Source organism: Elaeis guineensis, chromosome 1, assembly GCF_000442705.2.
Source record: "Elaeis guineensis isolate ETL-2024a chromosome 1, EG11, whole genome shotgun sequence".
NCBI lineage: Eukaryota > Viridiplantae > Streptophyta > Magnoliopsida > Arecales > Arecaceae > Elaeis > Elaeis guineensis.
The window spans coordinates 166,610,325-166,633,213 of record NC_025993.2 but is presented as its reverse complement, the minus strand read 5'-3'; the positions used below and the strand labels follow the sequence as shown (position 1 = coordinate 166,633,213).

Genomic DNA, 22,889 nt, shown 5'->3' with positions numbered 1-22,889 from the left:
TAGTACCTATATGTTACATATATCCTTTGTAGCAGCATTGGAATCTTTAATTGGGTGATTTAGAATTTGGTCCTTGGACTGTAGTGAAAAGTTTTTCTTGCTGGGGTGGTAATGAGGTCCGAAGAACCATTTGGGATGCCTGCCAATTGCCAAATTGGGTGGGAAGAGATAGTTTAGTTATCTCAATAACAACATTCCTGCGGATTGCTTCCCATTTAAGTAAATATTTTTCTTTTTTTTTCTTTTCTTTTTTTCCTTTTGGAAATGGCTGTATAAAGCTCTTGAGTATATACATCCACTAGTATCAGTCTTGGAATCCCTAGGATAGGGAAGTTGGAGACTCCCATAGCTTCATAATATTGTGAGCAGCATATAAGATGCCATCCAATCAGTTGCATCATTATTTTTCTTAAAAATATGATTTTGCTCGCACAAAAGGTAAAACTTGAAATGAGCCTTTGAACATATGCCCACAGGAGGAGATTTATACCCTGAGCCAATCCCTTCTCTAATTCATGTTATAATTGTCCTGAAGTCATCTTTCAAAATTATGTTATCAGACTCTTGCCGTTCAGATAGAGTAGATTCTCCCCACCCAAACAATGAAAAAAAAAAAAAAAACTTCACCTTATTGAAATAATAAATTTTGTAATGAATTGTTATATATCTCAAATTTCATACATAGGGTCCAGATAATGTATTTTAGTTTTATTTGATTATTATATTACTATATGATGTTAGGTACTGTTAGCCATTAAAACATTGACATTCCTTTCTTGAGATGAACATTATGGCAAAATTATTTCGTGACAACAAAATAATAGTAATCGAGTATTTTCTATCCAAATTGTTATAATTTTTCATATTTGGAGGATGAACTACTCAAGCCTTTGACCTGGGTTCTGAGGTATATATTGTCTGATATCCCACGAGTCACGACTGAGACTGACCCATCCGGGGGGTCAAGGGTGGAGCCACCCAACCATTTTGAGGTGTCTGTGCACGTATGGGTTTTGCCTATTCTACAATATTTGAAATTTCATTTTTATATGTTAATTAGGATTTTCAAGTACTTATGAGATTGAAAGTTTGGTAATTGGGATTAATTTCCTTTTTGTACTTCTCTCTGTTCATCTCCATCCATGAGCATTAACCTTAAACTAAATCATGTGAATTTTTTTACCCAAGAAAACAAAATCATATGAATTTCTATGTTCTCACCTCTCTGTATGTACTTTGCTATCTAATATCTCTGCGCAACATAGATAATATAATTTTGTAAGATGCTTATTGCATGTTATGACATCTATTGCATTATAATAAAAGATGTTATATATCTATAAAGTTATAATTTATAAGATAAATTAGAGAAAATTATCTACTTAAGTTTCAATTTAAAAATAGCTACTCACTTGAATTTCAAGTAAAAGCAACTTCTCATTTAAAACATAACTCAAAAATAATTATTCAAATGAAGATAAAATGACTCAATTGTCCTTACAGTTATAAAGCAACACTACACTATTATAAAGTAATACCATATTATTATAAAATTATACTATACTATTATAAAGTAACACTGTATTGTTGTAAAGTAATATTATAATAAAAGAATACTACACTATGATAATATAATACTACCTTAGTAAAAAAATACTACATTAGTATAATGCAATAAAGCAACACTGTGTTATTATATAAGAATACTACACTAATATAACGTAATACTACTTTATTGTAAAGGAATACTATACTAAGATAATATAATAAAATAACACTGCATTATTATAAAGTAATACTACACTACTATAATATAATACTATCTTATTGTAAAGAAAAATTATAATATAATAATACAATACTGCAGTATTTTAAAGGATATAAGGTTATAAGGATCATTTTAGCAAAAATAAATAGTTATTTTTAACTTATGTTTCAAATGAATATCTACTTTTACTTGAAACTCAAATGGATAGCTACTTTTAAATTAAAAATATAGATGAAGATTTATCTTTAATTTTTTATAATTTATATTAAATTATATATAAATTTAAAATAATAAAAATAGTACTATCATCTAGAGGCAATACCTTATCCTTTGGCTTGTGCTCATGCATGCACAAGAGGACTAAGCGGTCATGCCCAAAAAAGCAAACAGTGGATCACGAACACTACTCTTATCTTTTATTTATGAAATAAAGAGGGATAAATTTTTATATAACTGCCACTATACAAACATGCACATACTGTTTATGGACGACATGTAGTACTCAAAATAGCATAGCATTTGGCTCGTGAATATATATTATATTATATATATATATATATATATATATATATATATATTATTTTTTATATGTATATTCTTCTAAACATTCAATTTTGCATGAATATTCTTTTAAAATTGATATTTACATATATATACTTTCATAAAATACTTGTTTTACATGTATTTTTTTTTATTTTTTTACATATATACCCATACCATTTAATGCTGTTAAAAATTTAATGATTTAAAATTTAAATGACTAAAATATCTTTATGAATAGATGTGCAAAAAAAAATTTATAAGGATATATATATAGCAATTTCATAAGGATATTCATGCAAATTTAAATATTTAAAATGATACATATACAAAAAATTTTAATTTAATTTTTATCTATTTTATGTAGATGGATTCAAACCCTCTTGCTCTACAATGTATGTAGTAACATATTACATAATATAACAATACGATAATGATATTATATAATATTTTATATACTAGAATATCATATTATATTTTACTTTTATGCAAGATGGGATGATTATGTCCATCTTATAACAATATAATATACCTTATTTACTTCACAAAGATATTTTTAATAAAAATTTTTAAAATAAAAAATAATAAAATTATAAATTTTTATTATTACATAATGTCCAAATCTAAAACTATGTCTATTCTATGTAAATGTATAAATTATTCATCTAATATCAGATTTAGATATTTTTCTTAGAAGCATATTATTATATATTAGAGAAAATATAGATGGCTATGATCTGTTATTTTTTAGATAAAATAATTTTAATCTATCATTTGATAAAAAGATCATTTTATCTATATAAATTAATAAATTAAATAAATTTATTATTTTAATTATATATATTAATTTTTTTCTGTTAGAATAAAGAAAAAATTAACAAATCAAAAAAAGTGTATTTATGTTAAAGATTTTTTGCGTGTATATCCTTCCAAACATTCAAATTTTCATGAATACGTTTATAAAATTACTATTTGCATATATATCTTTATAAATTTTTTTTTTGTACATCTATCCATAAGAATATTTTAGTCATTTTAATTTTAAACCGATAATTTTTAACGGTGTTAGATGATATGGGTACATATATAAAAAAAATATTTTATGAGGATATACATGTAGATATCAATTTTAAAAAAATATTTATGCAAATTTGAATCTTTGAAACGGTATACATATAAAAAATCCATATATATATATATATATATATATATATATATATATATATATATATATATATATATACATATATATATATGTATACATGATATACGTAATGCATGTTTATGTATGTACATGGCAAACTATAATGGAACTAAGGTTGCATTTGGTGCATTGTCAGGCAATCTTAAAAGGTAATCTGAATTACCTACAAGATTACCATCCTTAAATTATCGGTAATGTTGATTACTGTGTTTAGTATATGCAGATAATGTTGCAGTAAAAGTATTGAGAATCTTGACTGATATATTTGGTATGACAATCAGATTACTGGTAATGTAATATTAAATTTATAAAATATTCTTTTCCCTTTCTTCTTCCTTTCATGTCTATTTCCACCTTCTTCTTCCTTCCGTGTCCTCGGTAGTACCCATCACCGCCATCCTCGTGGCTCACCTGGACCCTCCGGGTGGAAGTCCACCACATCCCTTGGCAGTACCTCTCTCGGGTGGAACTCCATTGCATCCCCACTGTCGGACACGGAGCTACGGAGCACAGAGGAGGCGCGATGAACGGGGGGAGGGGAGGGGAGCGCATCTGGAGGGCGGTGTCGAAGGCACGACAGGCGGGGGCAGGGGAGCGCAGAGCAGCGACAGACGGTGCGGTTATGGGAGGAGGGGTTAGGAGGAGGCGCGGGCGAGCGACGGGTGGCACCATGCGGGGAGGGGGGGACGGGAGGCACGGAGGACCAATGGTGGTACCGCATGGGGTGTGGAAGTGCGTGTTTGGCACGGAGCCACAGAGGGAAAGAGGGGTTTTGTCTATTTTTTTAATGAGGATAGTTTCATCTAAATATTTTATTATCAGATTATCAAATATTTGATAATGTGGATAGCCATCTTTTTCTCAGGAAATCCAGATTATCTTCTGAGAAATAATCTGGATTACCAAGATAATTCAGTTTGCCATCTAAAGAACGTACCAAATACAGTAATCTGGTGGGGTCTTTTTCAATTGCAAGCAATCGGGATAGATTGCCAGCTACCAAACGTAACTTAAGTGGTATTCTTTTGAATTTTAGACAAATAGTTTAATAATCAAATATCAATATAATGTTGTTAAACAGAAATCGAGATTGAGCTTCACAAAGATGCGGATATTTTAAAATTTTGTTTATAGCTACATGAACTGTAATTTTGATATATTTTGACCGTTACGCAAAACTTCGTCGCAATATTGCCTATTGATGGAGATGGCCTAGATCTCAGCTCTAAAAAAGTCCTCCCTTTGCTTATATGGATACGAGAAAGGGCGAGGGAGAGAGATAAGAGTGATTTAAGAAGAGAGCGGACAGCTTTTGCTTTTGAATGCCTCCTTTGCTCCTCTCCCTCTCTCTCTCTCTCTCTCTCTCTCTCTGTGTGTGAATCTCTGATTTGTTTTACACTTTTACTGTGAATTTGACAGCCTCCTGACCTGTCGAGCAGGGCGTGTGAATGTCCTGATGAGAGGGCTTCAGCTGGGAACCCCACCCACTACCTGACATAATTTCCTATTTATTCTATGTTAAACAACAATAATATAATATGGGAAAGGACACCAAGTCGAGTCCAACAAAGATTTGCTTACACCCATCTCGAGATTCCAGCCACAACTTAGCCCAATAAAATGAAGGAATTTGTGACCTTAATGAATGGCCAAACCCAGGGAATGTTGGATTCTCAGGACATAAACCAATATTAAACCACAAATAGCCCCCACCCGTCCTCCTCTGTTATTTTCTTTTCCGGTGTCTCTTGCTTCCACCCTCTGCTTTCTTCCACTATTCATTTCTTCATGTTTAAAAATTTAAAAAAGTTAAATATTATATTTAGATGTTTTCCACGTCTCATGTTACATAAGGATTGTTCCAAGGATGGTCTTATCTTAGGTTGATTACACTGCTTTGGCCTTCTGAGGGAGATCATGCCTCCTCAGAGGGTGCCTCAATAATCGCAGGACCAAAGTCACTCATGTTTTCAACTCCATGCTGTCCTTGAGGCCATCGAATTGATAGGCCGAATCTTACATGTCCCCTTCAGTCAAAAATGCTACATGGACTAAAGAAAATGGGACGAGCAATAGGTTTTTCTAAGATTTAACTAATGATAGCTCAAAACAAAAAAAAAAAAAAAAAAAAAAAAAAAAAAAAGAGATATGGATCCTACTGCTAAAATATCTTGTTTGTTACGGTGCACCAGTCCAAAGCTTCATTCAGTCTGTGGTCCATCAATCAGACAGACCGATCCCTGAAGAGATGGAAAGAATCGGTTGCACTACATCACATGAAACTTTTGGGGTCCATCTAACATTATTTTCCTCGTAACATCATCATTAGCATTCATTCGTTCTTTCCTAATGCAACTTTTATAGTTTTCTATTTATTATACTTGTTTCTTATCCTCTCTCTTTTTTACACGCTCAAAGTGGCAGAGGAATTTTGCGCTCTCTCTCTCTCTCTCACACGCACATCAAATAATATATCCAACTTAATCTTAAGAAAAAAAAAAAAAAAAATCTTCTCATTCTTTGATCTGTCTTAATATTCTCCCAAACACGCTTCCCACACAAGCGATCCCAGCGACCCACCCACCAAGGAATTTTCTGTTGTTGATTCTTTTGAAGCATTATACTCCATTGCACTACCAACTGCGAAGCTCCTTAGATTTCTCTATTTTTTATACCAACTTTCCTCATTCTGCCAAAACCCAGCGGCAGGCATGTTAGTGCTCCACCTTCCTTTCTTCTTCGCCTGCTACCAAGACACCAAAGCCTAGCCTTTGTCATCGTGACTGACATCAGAGAGGCATGAGGAAGGTTGCCTGCTTCTTCTGATCACAGAAGCCAGAAAACAATCCGAGGTGAAGGTAAGAAGGAGCTCATCAATGATTTGATCAACCGACTCCATTCAAACCTCCCCTTTCAAGCTTCAAAACAACTCGCAGACTTTATTTTCCTCATATTGTTCTTGGGAGTCTGTGAGCTCCATGGGAGCGAAGCAGGGCAAAGCTTGGGTCTTTTGGATGGTCCTCTTCTGGTCCTGGGCTTGTGCAGCTGCTGCTCTCACGCCTAAAGGTGTCAACTTTGAAGGTAGCATCTCCTTTACTTCCCCTTCTAATCTTCAATGAAGTGAGATAGACCTTTCCCCTGACGTTGTCTTTTCTGTTCCAGTGCAAGCTTTGATGAACATAAAAGCCTCTCTGAAGGATCCACATAATGCTCTTAAGAGCTGGGATAAGGACTCTGTCGATCCTTGCAGCTGGGCTGCGGTGACATGCTCACCTCAGGACTTCGTCATTTCCCTGTAAGTCCCATCACCCTCTATTAATCCTTTTCCGCTTCTCATCATGTTGGGGGATAAAAATGCATACTTTATACTTGGATTTGTCACCCATGTCCTTTGTAAGTGAGGGGGGAAATGGGAAAGGAAGTTTTGAATTTGTTTTGATGGCATTGTTGCAGAGGAACTCCAAGCTGGAATTTATCTGGTACACTCTCTCCAAGCATAGGAAACTTGACCAATCTTGAGACTCTGTAAGCTTTCTTTGATATGTTCTTCTCTTTTCCTCTCTTCAATTTCTCTCCCCGAGCAGATCTTGGTAGGACTTATCCCTCACTGGTCTGTGGGGAATGTTTGTGTAGGCTTCTGCAGAACAACAGCATATCAGGACCGCTACCAGCAGAGATAGGGAAGCTCTCCAAGCTTCGCACACTCGAACTCTCCAACAACCGCTTTTCTGGTGAAATTCCTTCCTCATTAGGCAACCTGAAAAGCCTTCAATACCTGTAAGTGGAGATAAACAGAACACCTTTTGAAGCAGCTTCTGTATTTTTGAGCCAACGTCTTATTAATTCTTTTCTCCTTTCATTTCTTTGGTGGAGAGCAGGAGGCTTAACAATAATAGTCTGTCGGGACCATTGCCCATGTCTTTGGCTAAAATCACACAACTTATTGTTCTGTAAGTCTTTTGGCTTCTCTCCTCTAGCGTTAACCAAGTTCTTTCTCCTGTGATCATTTCTAACCAAAGGAGAGGACTCTCTGGTTTTCATGCTTCAGGGACTTGTCTTATAATAATTTGAGTGGTCCTGTACCCAAGCTTCCAGCTAGAACATTCGAGTAAGTCTTTCCCTTTCCTTCTTTGTATGGATTTTATTTCTTTTAACATTGCTGTAGAGTAGTTCATCCCTGTTCTGAGAGTTATATACTCTGTGGTAAATGCACATTCTGTTGATCAGAGTTGTTAAACTGAGCAACAAGTTCCTAAAGTTATAACCAAAAACGCACTTCACAAAAGGATGCAGAAAAAAAGAAGGCATCTTGTAACCATCAAGAGTAGCACAATTATTTATCATGGTCTTGCTTCCTACCTGTTGAGAGCTGTTTCCTTTGTCAGGGCCAGTCTTGCTTTCTACCTGAGTGTTCTAAAATATAAAGAGGCAAACCATTAGTCTTTTCACCAGGATCTAGGAGCAATATTGAGTAGCAGAATAGGCGATTGATTCAGTTTTATTTTTATTTAATTTAATACGTTCTACTCTTGCATGTCCCCTCTTGACTCTATGCTAAAGAAGATGCAATGCTGAGCTTAAAGCTAACTTTAATTTTGCTGCAGCATCATTGGGAATCCTTTAATCTGTGCCACTGGTTCGGAGCAAGAATGCAATGGGACTGTACCTATGCCAATGTTCTTCAACTTGAATAGTTCGCAAAGTACTGATTCTAACTCTACAGTTTTGCACTTAAAAAATTTTCTTCCTTTTTTACTTCATAATATTTTCTGAATAAACTCCTTTATTTGGTTAAATGGGACTGATATTTGGCATATGATTATGGTTAATTTGCATCTGATAATTTGTAACATTTGTTTTAAATTGAGATTCAACCAGTGTATGTAGGAGGAGATCTTATAATTCTGAAACCTTAGCTCTCTATACAGAATTAGAAATATAATGTGAATTTGGTACTCAGCAATATGCATTGCCAAGAATTATTTGTCAATTCCTCTATCCACCTATTCCAAATGTTTGCCTCTTTCATTGGCATCAGCTCTTGCACTGTACCTAGCAGTTTGATACTGCCACCAATATACTTCCTGCCAAGCTATCTAAGTCACAGAGTAACTGTTAATAGGTTAAATAGATTGGAAGTGGAAATTAATCTGTTTGTAGCAGTTAGAGACCTGATCGGCTTTTGCAGCTTAACAGTTACAATTTGATTGCTCAAAAAGATTTTGGACAGTTCTGGACATTAGATGAACTCCCTGCTGCTCCTTTGCTGTAAAATTCCCTACAAAAATGCCATCATCATCATCATCCTGCCATTTATAAATGACAGATTCTGCTATACAGTCAAATTCATACCATATTTAATTTTGAGTTTTATTTTTTTTTAACAAATTTATTTCTATACTTTTTCTCAGCATAAGAATATCCATGCAATGATTTTGTAACAACCTAAGACTTTATCCAAAAAAGGCTAGCCGAAAGATATTACTTAGATTCATTGTCCGTATATAAGTATTCAATATCTTAACAATGCACAACCAATATGAGATTAAATACATGCCAACATGGGCTCTCACATACTCCCCAATTTAAGTCTTATCATTCTTGCCATACTATGAGTCCAAATCCAATTACAAATGTACCAACCAAGGATCTCATCCGGAAAGGTTAACCAAATGGTATTATTTGGATTTCTTGATCCTATAAAAGCATCCAAGATCTTATCAATGAATAGCTGATGTGGGATTAAATACACATCCATACAGAGTACTCACATACTTCCTCTGTTTAAACCCTAACATCCTCGTCAGACCAAGGGTTCAACTTATACAAATTTATTCATAAACACTATGATCAACCCATGGTAAGTCCTAACTAACCATGTTGTAGTGTTCCCTAGTCCACATGGGCTATGGACAGGGTTGGCTTTAATACCATTTGTAATAACCAGTTGAGTTTAGATTTAAAAAGTTAGTTTAGATAAAGCTGTGCGGTGGAAGTATGGTGGAGTATTAGTTGAAAAATAAGTATCCTCACTTGTTTAAGAATGAAGGTACATCAAGTTTTGAAGACAAAACTCTTAGATAAGAAGAATATGAAAGTCCAATCCAAGACTAGTCCACTTCACCAGTCCGACTAGGATTCAGCCCAATCACGATCCAGCTCGCTGGATGCGTGCGATGGGAAGGAAAGAAGACTCTTGGAAGGAGTCTTCTTCCCCTCCAATTTGTTCGACAGTATCGGAGTCCTAAGGCCATCGGGAACCCTAGCACTCCTTTACAAAAAGAACCCCCTCCCCCCCCCTTTACAGTTCTCCAGCCTAAGTAGCCAACCCTCTTCTCTCTTCTTTCTCCCTCTTTCTCCTAGTTTTTGCTGATTTCTCTAGCATTGTGGAGCCGGAGATCCAGCAGAGCTGAGGTAAAGCCCCAGACTAACCTCCTCTCTTTCTTTCCATGGCCTTGCACACTACCATCGGCCGTTAGTTTCACTGCAAACTCACCAAAAAAGAACTCTTATTTTGCATCCCATGTTTTTTGATTTCTTTCCCCTTTTTCGGCCACCTTCGTCCCTTGATGTCAAAGCCTTGGTCGAGATGTGGATCTCCCTGCCATCCTTCTGGGATGTCGTGGCTACCGATGAATAGCCAACAATCGAAACAAATCAAGAAAAAGTAGTCAGATCCCTTGTTTCCCGAGCCTATCCCATGTTTTTCTACTGGCCAATCATCGCCGCTTATCATGCACCGTTTTTGGCCACTGGTCAGGCCCTCTAGCCTGGTCCCCAATGACTCCAATCTTCCTATTCCTCTTCTAAGAGAGATGAAGACTTTCTTTCTATCTTTCTTATTTTCTTTCTCTTCATCCACTTTCTCTCTCTAAGAAAATCTATGTATCTTAGTATCAAGTATCATCTTCCTATTCTAGGGACCCGATTTGATTCCAGTGAGAAGGGTCAAAATCTCTCTGGTGCCCGGGCAGTACTGTCAAATAGATTATCCGATTGACATGCTCCTTTTTCTATTATTTATTTTTATTTTTTCATCAAATAGAAATTAATTATGCTTTTAATATTTTAAATAGGATTAGCATATTAGTGAAGTTCAAATGTCCAAAGTGGACGAGATAAATAGATCTTACAATCCTTATTTATTTTCAAATTATCCTATTTTCTATGCATATGGACTGGGGTATTGATAATATCATAGTTTTTTTAAAATAAAAGATCTGCATATGTGAAATAAAAAATCATGCTTTATCATAAAAAAATAATTCCATGAATATATTTTGATAAAAATAGCATATTGATGAAACACGAATCTTATTATATCTTTCATTATTTTTTACATCTATGCATATGTATGTTTTAAGAAATGATATAAAAGTTTTAAAGGCCCTCAGATGGCTATGTATGAATCTCTAGAATTAAGGAATGTCGACATCTAGAGCGAAATATGGCTTTGCCAGTGGGTATAAAGTTGGCATACAGAATAAGAACTTTGTGAATAAAGAAACATAGTCTTGGTATGGATATAAAGTGACTATAATATGAATATCTATGAGCAATATTTTTGACTATGATATGGAGATATAATAAAAATGACTTATGAATCATGTTTATGAAATGTTCATGATTTAAATATGCATGATTTGCTTTATGACTTGTTTATTGGCTATGACTTGTTTATTATATTATTCTATGAAATGCTCTATTTTTATAGTATCCATTATTTTTTAATGTTGCATTATCATAGAAAAATTTATGTTTGATTCTTAAGGAAGTATAAGTTTTACTTATTGAGCTAGTATATAGCTTATATCTCTTTTATTTTCTTTTTCCATAGGAATGAGATTATTAGGAATGAAGAATGTTCCAGGCATGGGGTCCCCGCTAGCCTAGAAATTTTGTAGCTAAAATTTAGTTTGTTGGTTGATTATTGAGTTTAGTCAATAATTTCATGAATCTTGAAACAAGGGTTTTGATATTTTATTTTGGATTTAGATGTTTTGAATCAGTCTTTGTTTAATTACTTAATAAATGATTGAATTGAACTTCTTTATTATATTCTATTTGTAATGAATTTTTACCCTACTATAGCATGGATGTGTTATGTCCGAGATTTGGGATGTCATAACAAACACAAAAGTCGGCTTGTCGTCAGCCCTAAAAAAGCCCATGTTGTAGTATTCTATAGTCCACACTGACCATGAGCTGGATCTATGCTGATACCCATTGCAATGATCTAGGACCCCACTAAAAAAACTAGCCAAAAAAATATTATTTGGGTTCATTGGCACTGTATAGGTATCCAAAATTAACCTCCCCAGCACATCAGATGATATGGGACAAGACACACACCAACACAGGCTCTCACATGTTAATCTAGAACCATCTTTTTATTCCAATTGTTCTCGAGTTGCTGGTACAAGCTCTTCTACTCTGTAATTGCTGTTCTTCTTAGTGCTTGTCATGCTTGAACACCTTTTGTACTGCTTGGGCTCACCGTTTCTATTATTTTGATGTTCATTCTGTTTTCACTTTAAGGTTCCCCAACCCGAGGAAGACCCAAAAGTCACAAGGTCATCATTGCATTTGTTTCCAGCCTTGGAAGCATCTGTTTACTTAGCCTTGGGTTTGGGCTATTTCTTTGGTGGAGGCAAAGACATAACCAACAAATCTTCTTTGATGTGAACGGTAAGTGAAAATGTAAGATAAGCAAAGGCTATGAATCATTTCTCTAAGTTCTTGATTGAAATCATGAAAAATATGTGTTAGTCCATCTAGACTAAGCATGATGTCACTTGTCAGATCAACACAATGAGGAAGTTTGTCTTGGAAATCTAAGAAGATTCCAATTTAGAGAGCTTCAGATTGCAACAAATAACTTTAGCAGCAAAAACATACTAGGAAAAGGTGGCTTTGGAAATGTCTACAAAGGTCAGCTACAAGATGGAATATTGGTTGCTGTCAAAAGACTGAAGGATGGAAATGCTGCTGGTGGAGAGATCCAGTTCCAGACTGAAGTGGAGATGATAAGCTTAGCAGTGCACAGAAACCTACTCCGGCTGTATGGATTTTGCATGACTCCTACAGAGAGGCTTCTAGTGTATCCTTACATGTCTAATGGGAGTGTTGCTTCCCGACTCAAAGGTAAAATGTGGTGCCTAAGCTATAGTCAGTACATCATGATTCGTTCATAGCAACAGGAGTCATTATTCAAAGGATCCAAATGTTGTAGGACTTTCTGATGTCAATGCTGAATCTAGCCCTTAAATATTTTGAGCCTTGCTGTTTAATGGTTCTTATAAGGGACTAACAACAGCATAGGATAATGGTTTGAGATTTTACTAGTAAATATATACTATGGCTTCATTTAAAGGAATCACCGAAAATGGTGTTAGATGAGAAATTTTGATTTTACAGCTTCAGACATATTGTATAACAGTAAACAAATTGGAAGTTAACTCCTCTCACCTAGAGATTGGGTCATAGATAATGATTGGTGAGTTTATGATTAAAAAAGATCATCTTGTCCTTGCATGCAATGGAACTCCATATCGTAGTGTTATAACATCTTGATTAAGCATGTCCAATTACCAATTAGGTGTACATGAATGTACCCTAGATCATTTAGATGTTTATATTTGTTGCAGCAAAACCAGCACTGGATTGGAGCACGAGAAAGAGAATAGCTTTGGGAGCTGCAAGGGGTCTACTCTATCTACATGAGCAGTGTGATCCCAAGATCATTCACAGAGATGTAAAAGCTGCTAACATATTGCTAGACGACTACTGTGAGGCTGTTGTAGGAGACTTCGGGCTTGCAAAGCTTCTTGATCACAGGGACTCCCATGTCACTACTGCTGTGAGGGGCACTGTTGGGCATATAGCTCCTGAGTATCTCTCCACGGGTCAGTCTTCTGAGAAAACTGATGTCTTTGGGTTTGGAATTCTTCTCCTTGAACTGATTACTGGTCTAAGAGCTGTGGAATTTGGAAAGGCAGCAAACCAGAAAGGAGCCATGCTAGATTGGGTAAGCACAAACTTCACAAACTCTCTTATGCTGACCCCTCTCTCTCTCTATATGTGTGTGTGTGTGTGTGAAGCAGTATGAATTCATCCATTGTTCAGCCACCTTTGTGTGTAAGCAGAATGCTTAAGATTGCTGATATCCCTGACCATAGCTGAAATGGACATTTATAGAATGCTACGAACTTGTTATGCTTTCTATCACCATGTAAGAAATGTTCTCTGCCTGCTTAACGTTTCAGGTGAAGAAAATCCACCAAGAAAAGAAGCTGGACATGCTTGTAGACAAGGACCTGAAGAGTGACTATGATCGGATTGAGCTCGAAGAGACGGTCCGAGTGGCACTTTTATGCACACAGTATCTCCCAGGCCACCGGCCCAAAATGTCCGAGGTGGTCCGAATGCTAGAAGGTGATGGCCTCGCAGAGAGATGGGAAGCCTCTCAGAGAGTCGAGGCCCCAAAGTTCAAGATGCCCGAAGTCTCCTCCTCAGAACGCTATTCTGACCTGACCGATGATTCCTCGCTGCTGGTCCAAGCAATGGAGCTATCTGGGCCAAGGTAATTAATCGATAATAAAGAGAAAAATAATGCAGAAAAACAAACCATGACCATTGTATGAGAAGAGTTTGTACAGTATATATCAGGGCCACTGTATTTAAATAGCTATTGAGGTAGTTAAAGTCGGTCTTGATCTAATATTGAAGAATGTGAACGGGTCATTAGCATTTTGTATAGAATAACATGATAATAGCATGAATTGGGACAGTGCAGAGGTGATGTGATGGAATCATAAGAAGGGAATTGTAAGCAACTTGGTTCCTTCTCTAGCAGCAAGTGCGCAGCTTTATATTCAATATATGGGGATGTCCTTTAAGACAAGGTTGAGTTGCCACAGCAGACACTAAATGCTCCTAGATGCAGTGCCTGCAGATGCTTATTGCTGCCCAATCTCTGATCAAAAAATCTGCTAGCTGTCTTTGGGCTGGGGCTCCAAAGGGGCTGACCAGGCAAATATACCCAGTTGAGATTAGTTTTATCTATTATGCTATATATAGATGGTTAATAGGGTTATTGGAGATGCTGGCTTGAGAAAGGAGAGTATATAATCTACTTTATTTGGTCTTGTTGGGTATAAAATATCTACGGCCGAAGTTCTCAACAGGATTAGCTCTTGCAGACTCCGTCCGGACTCCTACGGGAGCCGGGCTCCGCTCACGACTTCGACTCCGAGAGGACTCCGTCCGGACTCCTACGGGAGCCGGGCTCCGCTCACGACTTCGACTCCGAGAGGACTCTGCCCGGACTTCAAGAGGGACTCTCCATCCGGACTCCTACGGGAGCCAGGCTTCGTCGCCAACTTCAACTACCGGTAAGCTCCGTCCGGACTCTTACGGGAGCCGGACTTCGTACCTGACTTCAATTGCAGGGGGACTCCGCCCGGACTCCTACGGGAGCCGGGCTTCGCCCACGACTTCGACTCCGAGAGGACTCCGCCCAGACTCCTACGGGAGCCGGGCTCCGCCCACGACTTCGACTCCGAGAGGACTCCGCCCGGACTCCTACGGGAGCCGGGCTCCGCCCACGACTTCGACTCCGAGAGGACTCCGTCCGGACTCCTACGGGGGCCGGACTTCGCCTTTGACTTTAATTGCAGGAGGACTTCATCCCGACTCCTACGGGAGCCGAACTTCGTCCTCGACTCGACCGACTGCGAGTGGACTTCGTCCAGGCTCCTATGGAAGCCAGACTCCATCTTCTATTCCGACTACAGGAAGACCTCGCCCGGACTCCTACGGGAGCCAGGCTCCGTCACCAACTCCAACCGAACTTCGACCGACGAGTCTGGACCCCCTGGCAGGCCACAATAACGGACAACACTGCTCCACTCTCTGCGGCGGGCCCTAAGCAGCTCCATTACTCCCTGACAGGCCGTATTAACGGCCATGATTCTGCTCCACTCCCTGCGGCGGATCCTGTGCGATTCCACCACCCCCAGATGAGTCACGACAGCAGACGCCGCTCCACTCCCCGTAATTGATCCCACATGGCGAGCCACGGCGATAGCCACGACCCCACTCCACTACTCTCCGCAATAAATTCCTCCTGACTCTGGGCGGCCCACTATCAGACGGTTACAGGCGTCGCTATCAATCTGTTGCCCTCTCCGTCTATAAAAGGGAAACCCCAGATACGTTATTCGATAAGCTCTTAGTTTTTACCTCAAAACTCTGCTAAATTCTCCGTTCGAGCGTCGGAGGGTCTTACTGGAGCAACCCCACCTCCGGTTTAGACTTCCTTTGCAGGTCCCGACGGCGACCGCGACTCCCTCGACTCCAGCTTCTCCGGTGCAAGCGGATTTTTGCACCAACAGGATTGGCGCTAGAGGAAGGGGGGCTGAACCTTCGCAGTACCCTTGTTCTTAAAGGAGCGCTCAACGGAGCCGCCTCCGGTCATCTTATCCGGCACCCACTCCTCCTTTCCCCCACTGGATCCTCACCTGATGCCTTCTCGCGAGACATTCGCACAACTACCCACGGCCTCCGCAGCCATATCTTGGACCCCGATCTCGCCCCTGGTTTCCCAGGCCCCGCATCCTCCGGCTATGGTCGCCGACATGGGGTGGCCGGACGATCGGCCTCTGACGGATTCCGTCAACACCATCTCGGGAGGATCCCAGCGGAAAACAACCAACATACCGGCTGTATCCCCCAAGCGGCAAAAGGTTGAAGAACCCATAACCTTTACCGAAGAAGACACCCAGGGAGTCCAATTCCCTCATAACGACGCAGTCGTAGTTTCCTTGAATATAGCAAATTACGACGTCCGTCACATTCTTGTCGATAACGGAAGTTCGGCCGACATCTTGTTCTACGACGTCTTTTCAAGAATGTCCACTCTTAACGGTCATCTGAGGCCGATTAGCTCCCCCTTAGTAGGGTTTACTGGCGACGCCATTCCGACGGAAGGGATGATAACTTTGACTGTGGCCGTAGGTCAATATCCAAAGCAATCCAGAGCTCTGGTGAATTTCTTGGTGGTGAAGGCGCCATCCGCCTACAATGCAATCCTCGGCCGACCTGACCTCAATGCTCTCCGAGCTGTCGTATCAACCTACCATTTGAAGTTGAAGTTCCCCACCAACTAGGAGATCGGAGAGGTCTGGGGAGACCAAGCCCTGGCCAAACACTGCTACAACATCGCCTTGCAAAGAAGCGATCAATCTGACCCCTGTCCCATCGATGGACTAGATGCTCGCGATGACCTCATCGAAGAGAGGGGCGCCCCAATCGAAGATCTAGTACCGATCCCTTTGAATGATGGGAACGCGGAGCATGTAGCGCTAATCGGCTCCAACCTGGGGGAGGAGGTGCGGACGCGTCTCATTGATTTTCTACGAAGAAATGCGGACGTTTTCGCTTGGGTTCCAGCGGACATGCCGGGGATTGACACGGAAGTCATGGAGCATCATCTGGCCGTCGATCCAAAGCATCGACCAATGAAAAAAAAAATCCGGAGTCATACCCCGGAGAGGCAGAAGGCGATAGCCGAGGAAGTGGATAAGCTCCTCAAGGCCGGATTCATTAAGGAAGTCAATTATCTTGATTGAATTTCCAATGTTGTCCTGGTCAAAAAAGCAAACGGCAAGTGGAGGATGTGCTTAGACTTCAAAAAGCTGAATAAGGCTTGTCCAAAGGACAGCTACCCCCTTCCCAGAATCGACCAACTGGTGGACGCGATCTCAGGCCATGAGCTCCTCACCTTTATGGATGCGTTCTCCGGCTATAATCAAATTAGAATGGCATCGGAAGACGAAGAGAAGACAGCTTTCATCACTAATCGTGGCCTTTACTGTTACAGGATCATGCCTTTCGGCCTCAAGAATGCGGGCGCAACCTACCAACGGTTGGTGAACAAAATCTTCAAAGAGCAGATCGGCCGAAACATGGAGGTCTATGTGGACGATATGCTCGTAAAAAGTAAGTCTTTCAGAAATCATGTCGCCGACCTCGAGGAGACCTTCGACGCTCTCCGAAAATATAGAATGAAGTTGAACCCCACTAAATGCGCTTTCGGAGTAACCTCAGGAAAGTTCCTGGGCTTCATGGTATCAGGGCATGGGATCGAGGCCAATCCAGAGAAAATTTGCGCCATCCAGGAGATGGCCGCCCCAAAGTCGATCAAAGAGGTTCAGCGCCTCACGAAGAGGATAGCGGCCCTTAATCGCTTCGTCACAAGGTCGGCCGAACGGTGCTTGCCCTTCTTTCAAACCCTCAAGCAGCCGAAGAACTTCTGTTGGACCTCTGAGTACCAACAGGCGTTCGAAGAGTTAAGAAGCTACCTTGGCTCACCCCCGCTGTTGGCAAAGCCTGAACCTGGGGAGGAACTATTTTTATACCTAGCGGTCTCTCCCATGGTCCTCGTGGCCGTCCTTGTCAAAGAAGAAGCGAAAGTCCAGCGATCAGTCTACTACGTTAGCCGCGCGCTGAGGGACACCGAGATCAGGTACACCAAAGTAGAAAAACTGACTTACGCCTTGTTGATTGCAACTCGGAGGCTCCGACCCTACTTTCAAGGGCACACCGTGACGCTACTCACCAATCAACCGATCAAGGCAGTTTTGCACCGGGCGGACACCTCCGGGAGAATGGCAAAATGGGCGATCGAGCTCACGAAATTCGACATCAACTACCGATCCAGACCAGCAGTGAAGGCCCAAATACTGGCAGATTTCATAGTAGAGTGCACCATCCCAGAGGAGGCTGAACCTGAGCAAAGCAAAGTTGACGACCTGAAGTCTCAACCGAACTCCCCCAACGAAGAGGCCAATCCCTCCGATTGCTTTTGGACCCTCTATGTGGACGGATCTTCTAACATGTCAGGCGCAGGTGCAGGCCTGATCTTGGTCAGTCCAGAGGGAGTCATCGCGGAGTACGCTCTGCGTTTCGAGTTCCCCGCAACAAACAATGGAGCGAAATATGAAGCTCTGATCGCAGGACTAAGGATCGCCAAAGAGCTGGGAATAGGTCAACTCCGGGTACACAGCGACTCCCAACTGGTGGTGGGACAAGTCAGCGGGAGTTATGAAGCACGGGAGGACAGTATGGCCAAATACCTTGAGAAAGTAAAGGAGCTTACCCCCGCCTTTAGCAGCTTCAACATTAGGCAGATTCCAAGGTTGGAGAATACCAGAGCTGACCTTCTCTCCAAGCTGGCAACGTTGGCTCTGGCCGAGTTGCCCAAAGGCGTTCTCTTTGAAGTTCTGAAGCACCCGAGTACAGAAGAGTCGCGGCCCGTGATGGAGATTGACCACGAACCCAGCTGGATCGACCCACTGATAATCTATCTCAGAGATGGAGTCCTCCCCCAGGTGCGAAAGAAGCTCGGAAGCTCCGAAATCAAGCCTCCAGATACCTCCTTTATGAGGGCAAATTGTACAAGAGATCATACTCTTTACCCCTCTTAAAATATTTTCGGCCCTCGGAAGCTGACTACGCCTTGTGGGAAGTACATGAAGGAATTTGCGGAAACCATTTGGGGGCTAGATCTTTATCCCACAAGTTGCTCCACCAAGGATATTACTGGCCAACGATGCATCATGATTCGATTGAATATGTCAAAAAGTGTGATCGATGCCAGAGATACGCCAACATCCAGAGACAGCCCACCACCGAGCTCACACCCTTGAGTGCCCCATGGCCTTTTGCACAATGGGGGATGGATATCCTTGGCCCCTTTTCCATGGCGTCTGGGCAAAGGAAGTTCCTCCTTGTAGCGATCGACTACTTCACCAAATGGGTTGAAGCCGAACCACTAGCGAAAATCACAGAAGCAAAAGTGCAAGATTTCGTTTGGAAGTCGATCGTGTGTAGGTTCGGTCTGCCTAGAATCCTAATCACTGATAATGGACGGTAATTTGCGGGAGCAAAATTCGCCGAATTCTGTGAAGATCTAAACATCTCTCATCACTTCACATCAGTAGCCCATCCCCAGGCGAACGGTGAAGCTGAGGTGACTAACAGAACCCTTTTGCAGGGGTTAAGACAAGGCTTGAAAAAGCGAAGGGAACTTGGGCGGACGAGCTTTATCATGTGCTGTGGGCGTATCGAACTACCCAGAGGCTACCTACGGGGGAGACCCCCTTTGCTTTAGCCTTCGGTACGGAAGCCGTCATCCCAATCGAGCTTAAACTCCCGTCGGCACGAGTCGTGACATTCGACGAACATCAAAATTCACAAAGTCTTAGAGCCAACCTCGACCTGCTGGAAGAAAGACGGAAGATTGCTCAGGTTCGAATGGCAGCCTACAGACAGAAAGTTGCTCGATATTACAATGCCCGGGTCAAGAACAAAGCCTTTAAAGCAGGAGATCTAGTGCTTCGACGAGCTGCTGTCTCGCAACCTCAGGACCAGGAGAAACTCGCCCCAAATTGGGAAGGACCGTATGAAGTCAAAGAAGTAGTCCGGCCAGAAACTTATTATCTTAAGGAACTCGGAGGAGCCGACCTTCCGCGACCGTGGAGCTCGAAAAACTTACGGGTGTACTACCAATAACTTCATTTTAATTGAAAGTTGCATACCTGTATGTCTTTGAACAATTCACACAAACTGTGTCAGAAAAGAAGGGGAAACGTCGTCCCGACAAAGTCGAAGGTCTGGTTCCATTTAGACCGGATGGGGGGAGAGGCCCTGCAATGCCCATATGCGCCCCCACAGCCCTGTTAGGGACAGGAGGAGAACCTCGCCCTAACTTGAGCAAAGTCGAAGGCCCGGTTCCATTTAAACCGGATGGGGGGAGAGGCCCTGCAACGCCCATATGCGCCCCCACAGCCCTGTTAGGGACAGGAGGAGAACCTCGCCCTAACTTGAGCAAAGTCGAAGGCCCGATTCCATTTAGACCGGATGGGGGGAGAGGCCCTGCAACGCCCATATGCGCCCCCACAGCCCTGTTAGGGACAGGAGGAGAACCTCGTCCTAACTTGAGCAAAGTCGAAGGCCTGGTTCCATTTAGACCGGATGGGGGGAGAGGCCCTGCAACGCCCATATGCGCCCCCACAGCCCTATTAGGGACAGGAGGAGAACCTCGCCCTAACTTGAGCAAAGTCGAAGGCCCGGTTCCATTTAGACCGGATGGGGGGAGAGGCCCTGCAACGCCCATATGCGCCCCCGCAGCCCTGTTAGGGACAGGAGGAGAACCTCGCCCTAACTTGAGCAAAGTCGAAGGCCCGGTTCCATTTAGACCGGATGGGGGGAGAGGCCCTGCAACGCCCATATGCGCCCCCACAGCCCTGTTAGGGACAGGAGGAGAACCTCGCCCTAACTTGAGCAAAGTCGAAGGCCCGGTTCCATTTAGACCGGATGGGGGGAGAGGCCCTGCAACGCCCATATGCGCCCCCACAGCCCTGTTAGAGACAGGAGGAGAACCTCGCCCTAACTTGAGCAAAGTCGAAGGCCCGGTTTCATTTAGATCGGATGGGGGGAGAAGCCCTGCAACGCCCATATGCGCCCCCACAGCCCTGTTAGAGACAGGAGGAGAACCTCGCCCTAACTTGAGCAAAGTCGAAGGCCCGGTTTCATTTAGATCGGATGGGGGGAGAAGCCCTGCAACGCCCATATGCGCCCCCACAGCCCTGTTAGGGACAGGAGGAGAACCTCGTCCTAACTTGAGCAAAGTCGAAGGCCCGGTTTCATTTAGACCGGATGGGGGGAGAGGCCCTGCAACGCCCATATGCGCCCCCACAGCCCTGTTAGGGACAGGAGGAGAACCTCGTCCTAACTTGAGCAAAGTCGAAGGCCCGGTTCCATTTAGACCGGATGGGGGGAGAGGCCCTGCAACGCCCATATGCGCCCCCACAGTCCTGTTAGGGACAGGAGGAGAACCTCGCCCTAACTTGAGCAAAGTCGAAGGCCTGGTTCCATTTAGACCGGATAGGGGGAGAGGCCCTGCAACGCCCATATGCACCCCCACAGCCCTGCTAAGAACAGAAGGAGAACCTCGCCTTAGCTCGAGCAAAGCCGAAGGCCCGGACTCCTACGGGAGCCGGGCTCCGTCCGTGACTTCTACTGCAAGAAGGCCCCCGCCCGGACTCCCACGGGAGCCGGGCTCCGTCGCCAACTTCAACTATCGGTAAGCTCCGTCCGGACTCCTACGGGAGCCAGACTTCGCACCTAACTTTAATTGCAGGAGGACTCCGCCCGGACTCCTACGGGAGCCGGGCTCCGCCCGCAACATCAACTCTGAGAGGACTCCGCCCGGACTCCTACGGGAGCCGGGCTCCGCCCACAACTCCAACTTCAAGAGGGACTCTCCGCCCGGACTCCTACGGGAGCCGGACTTCGTCACCAACTTCAACAGCTAGTGTTCTTCGTCCAGACTCCCACGGGAGCCGAACTTCGCCTCGACTTCAGCGGAGAAAAACTCCAAGCGAAAAGGAAAAAGGAAGGCAATGAACCACAACAGCAACGATTGGAAAACAAACAGCGGCCAAGGTGCAGAAAACCCTGTCACAGCAAGGATTGGGGCTCCCATCGGGAGTCCCAGCTTTCAAAGAAGCTTTCGACGCAAAATAGGACAACTTACTCAGGGTGACAGAAGCTCGGACCCCCGAACTCAAGCCCTAAGAGGGACCCCAAGCCCGAATGGCCCCGGGCGAGCCTGCGGCCATTGACGGAAAAGATGGGTTGGTGCAATGGCAACCGGGTACCTTCGAACGGCGTAAAAATCGAAAAGGAGCTCGGCAAATGACAATCCAACACGAATAAAAGGGACCACCGGTGACCTTAGGACGACGTAAAAAAAAAAGAGAAAAAGAAAAAAAGAAAAGGAGGAAGAGAGAAGAAAGAAGAATAAAGAAGTTCGACAGACAACTATTCGATGCAAGATGCGGACGAGGTAACAAAATCTCCTTTTCATTTTTCAACTAACAAGATGTACGTTACAAGACCCGGTAGGCCAGGAAAAAAAAATATATACATCATTGCAAGTCTCGCGAACACGGTTTGGAAAGGATACACCGGAGGCCGCTTCAAGCTGCAAACTTCTCTTCCCATTTCTGTCCTTCCCAGCCGCGTTGTCCAGTGCGTGTAACGGGCCCATCGGTTTTCGCCCGCCTTGTTTCGCTCCACCTCCGAAGTCCCAACCTTAGGGGGAAAAGGATGGGATAGATTCCCGGGGGCGGTAGGGGCAACGGCAGCGGCGACGAAGACCTGTTTCAAGAAGAACCGGAGTCACCCCGGGGGCAGCGGTGGCACCAGAGATATGCGTCATCACCGAATGCTCCGTGACAGCCACCGTCCAAAATGCTCTGGCAAGGTCGGCATGCGCTACTTCCACCATCCCCGCAACAAGTCTCACTG

The 22,889-nt window shown here is 42.5% G+C and overlaps 1 protein-coding gene across 1 annotated transcript; it reads left to right on the top strand.

Annotated features, from left to right (window-relative positions):
* Positions 1 to 6,048: 6,048 nt before the first annotated feature.
* LOC105060282 (protein NSP-INTERACTING KINASE 1) lies at positions 6,049 to 14,293 on the top strand. Its single transcript, XM_010943930.4, has 11 exons — positions 6,049 to 6,593; positions 6,675 to 6,807; positions 6,966 to 7,037; positions 7,146 to 7,289; positions 7,391 to 7,462; positions 7,561 to 7,620; positions 8,117 to 8,214; positions 12,051 to 12,200; positions 12,315 to 12,656; positions 13,160 to 13,539; positions 13,778 to 14,293. The coding sequence occupies exons 1-11, from the start codon at positions 6,491 to 6,493 to the stop codon at positions 14,096 to 14,098; spliced, it is 1,875 nt and encodes a 624-aa protein (XP_010942232.1). The 5' UTR covers positions 6,049 to 6,490; the 3' UTR covers positions 14,099 to 14,293.
* Positions 14,294 to 22,889: the final 8,596 nt, after the last annotated feature.